Source organism: Contarinia nasturtii, unplaced genomic scaffold, assembly GCF_009176525.2.
Source record: "Contarinia nasturtii isolate CC-2019 unplaced genomic scaffold, AAFC_CNas_1.1 Cnas_scaffold_1785, whole genome shotgun sequence".
NCBI classification, from domain to species: Eukaryota; Metazoa; Arthropoda; class Insecta; order Diptera; family Cecidomyiidae; genus Contarinia; species Contarinia nasturtii.
Genome location: NW_022199116.1, coordinates 1 through 3106, shown reverse-complemented (window position 1 = coordinate 3106; position 3106 = coordinate 1). Strand labels below are relative to the sequence as shown.

The following is a 3106-nucleotide window of genomic DNA, read 5'->3' as shown; positions in this document are numbered from 1 at the left end:
TCAATAAAAAAATATGATCTTCGAAGACGTAGTCCGATTGCAATTATTACAACTACTGAAAAGGCAACTAAAACATAACTAAAACATCTTGCTCAATCACAAATTGCACTTTTCACATCTAGGGCCATTGGAATTTAGAAAGAAGAAGGTCTCAAAAGACAATATTAAAATGAATATTGATCAAATTGTATGCGCTCGAATGGCCGGCCATCGTTCGCGAAAGTTATTTAATTCCAGAAAAATGGAATAAAAGTCATTTATGAAATTGGCGTTGTAAAGAGATGCGAAGTTTTGCCATATGATCTATGCCAAGAGTAAAAAAAGTTTCGAGTAAAACTATAGCATCCCATATGTTTTTTTATTAAAGCCTGCCGTGAAGTGACCTGTTCATAAAATGTCTAAAAGGTCCCGTGAAGATGAACATTCAGATGACAATGACCACGCATCTAAATTTAAACTGCCAGCAATTTTCGACGGAAAATACTTTAAAATTATTTCTCATGACAAGGATACAAAGAAAATATCGGCTAAATGCAACCAATGTACAATAAAAGATAAAATTATACGCGGACAAACAACATCGACTGGAAACTTTTACACACATTACAAGTTAACACACATTAATTATTACATCGCAATGAGAGATTATTGTAAGGGAAAAACTGATAGACGGATGACCACGGCAAATGAACAAAAAATTCAATCGTTGTTGCCATTTTCAATGGGATCACTTGATTTTAATAGGGTATAGTACATTTCAAAATACTTTTCTTTGACAACTTTTATAATGATTTTATTTTGAGACTAAAAATTTAATGATATTGTTTCAGGTTCGTGAACTGACACTATCATTTGTAGCAAGCACTAATTCCGCATTCCGTATAGTGGAAAATAAAGAATTTATAAAATTAATCGAGTACGTGTCACAGACGAAAGCATCAATTCCAACTACACAAACATTGATGTCTGATTTGAATGAAAAGTTTTTAAAATTGAAACAAAATTTAAAAGTTTTGATTTTTAAAGCTAATTATGTTTGTATGACTGCTGATGTATGGACAAATAAGGCGCGTAGCTTCCTTGGTGTATCAATTCACTTTTTGGATGAAAATCTCGATAGAAAGTCGTATTTATTAGCTTTTCGTCGAGTTTATGGACGCCACACATACATTGTTTTGGCTGAAATGATTTTATCTATCCAGAAAGAATTCAATATTAAACGATCGAAAGTGACACATATTGTGACTGACGGAGCCAGTAACTTCCGAAAAGCATTTTCCATTTTTGGAGCTCCCGATGGTATATGTGAAGGAAGCACTGATGAATCGGCCAATGTACATAGCACTTCTATTCAAAACGAAGATGAAGAAGAAGAGTTAGAAATTGAAGAGGTGCTTGCACCCGAAGTTGTCGAAGATTCACTCTACTTTCCACCAGAGACCATTTCAGAATCATTAAATTTTCATGTAATAAATGACGATGATGAAGATGATTGCGATGAATATTTACATCTTCCGAAACAAGAAAGATGCATGGCACATTCACTCAATTTATTAGGCACAACAGATTTTGAAAAAAATTTAAAAATATCATCGCCGAGATGCTTTGATATATTGACGTCTGGTTATGGAAAATTGAAAAATTTTTGGGCATTAAATAGTAGATCTACAGTGGCACATGAGATTGTTTTTAATGTTTGTAAAAGGAGTTTTCCGTGCCCAAATGCTACCAGGTGGAATTCAAAATTTGACGCTATTACTGTTGCCGAGAAGCACAAATTATTAATTAAGAATGCAATCGACGAAATAAATAAAGAAGTAAATAAAAATATTGGGGGCAAACGATCAAAAAAACTTGAACAGTTATCGTCTATGGAATGGAAAGTTTTGAAAGATTATTCAAATACACTGAAACCAATTGCGATTGCATTAGATATTTTGCAAGGAGATTGCCGTGCTTGTCAGGGCTATGTATTGCCTACATTATACGCTATAAAAGCAAGCTTCGAGACGAATATAAAAGAAAAAAATTTCACTTCTGATTATGGATTGAGTATGAATGAATGCTCTTTAAAATGCCTGACCACTCGATTCGAAGCAATTATGAAATTTAATGAGGAAAATAAGGAATTAATATTGGCATCAGTGATTCATCCTAGTTTTAAAATTTCGTGGATCGAGAATGAAAGAGATAAAGAATATGCTCAAACTTTACTGATAAACACATACATTGATATGGCTAATGATAAACAAAAACGTCCACCAAATGATAGCAGCCAATATGAAAAGACTCAAAACAATTCAGCGGAAAGTCAATTTTTCAAAAGATTGCGTCAAGGAGAGAGAAGGACATGTACTGATGACACTTTGACTTTGGATGTGTGGAAGTATTTATTACAATCAATTGAAGATCCTAATTTAGATCAAGTTCGTGGAGTGCCCATTTTGGAAGATATTTTTCGACGATATAATACAACACTATCATCCAGTGGAGTAATAGAAAGAATATTTTCCAAAGCGTTGCTAGTATTCACGCCAAGAAGAAATCGGATAACTGATACAAACTTTGAAAAAGCGCTTTACATACAACAAAATCGAGATCTGTTGCTGTGGTAGGGTTCAATTTTGCGCGAAATTATTTTAAAAATTGCTATTAATCTATCTTATTTATTGCAGAGTGTTCTCAAAAAATCCAATATGAACGTGTATGTGCGATGTTGGTAGCGGTCTATGATTAGGTGTCTTGAATAGGTGCGTTACAAACAAACACACATTTATTCATTTTTATTTAATTGAGTATTTTCTCTTTTATCAGATTCCATTGGACAAACGGTATGGAGCCGGACTTGAATGAAATGAATTGATTCAGTACATTATATCAACTAAAAGAGCAATGACATTTCGTGATACCCAAAACATAACAAAAAACCCTTATCATTCTGATTTATTCCATTGAAGTTTTAAATTTAAAATCAAAACATCTAATTGTCTGTGAATTGAGAATGCCGGACTAATTAAAAAATTAGCTTCGTTTGCATAAATAAATATCCACAAAAGAAAAATATTACATAAATATATCGTTTTTCTGTTCTTTTTTCTCAATTTTT

At 32.7% G+C, this 3106-nt stretch overlaps 2 protein-coding genes across 3 annotated transcripts; both read left to right on the top strand.

Annotated features, from left to right (window-relative positions):
- Positions 1 to 344: 344 nt before the first annotated feature.
- LOC116347298 lies at positions 345 to 1030 on the top strand. Its single transcript, XM_031777858.1, has 3 exons — positions 345 to 745; positions 831 to 982; positions 1027 to 1030. Exons 1-3 carry the CDS (start codon positions 395 to 397, stop codon positions 1028 to 1030), a joined length of 507 nt encoding a protein of 168 aa, XP_031633718.1. The 5' UTR covers positions 345 to 394.
- On the top strand, positions 970 to 2930 carry LOC116347299. Of its 2 annotated transcripts, none has more exons than XM_031777859.1 (3): positions 970 to 2611; positions 2676 to 2750; positions 2815 to 2930. In XM_031777859.1, coding segments are annotated over exons 1-2 (1572 nt in total). In that variant the 5' UTR covers positions 970 to 1040; the 3' UTR covers positions 2677 to 2750; positions 2815 to 2930. The 2 variants fall into 2 exon arrangements, with proteins under 2 accessions (XP_031633719.1, XP_031633720.1); XM_031777860.1 differs by having other exon boundaries at positions 2676 to 2737; positions 2815 to 2843.
- Positions 2931 to 3106: the final 176 nt, after the last annotated feature.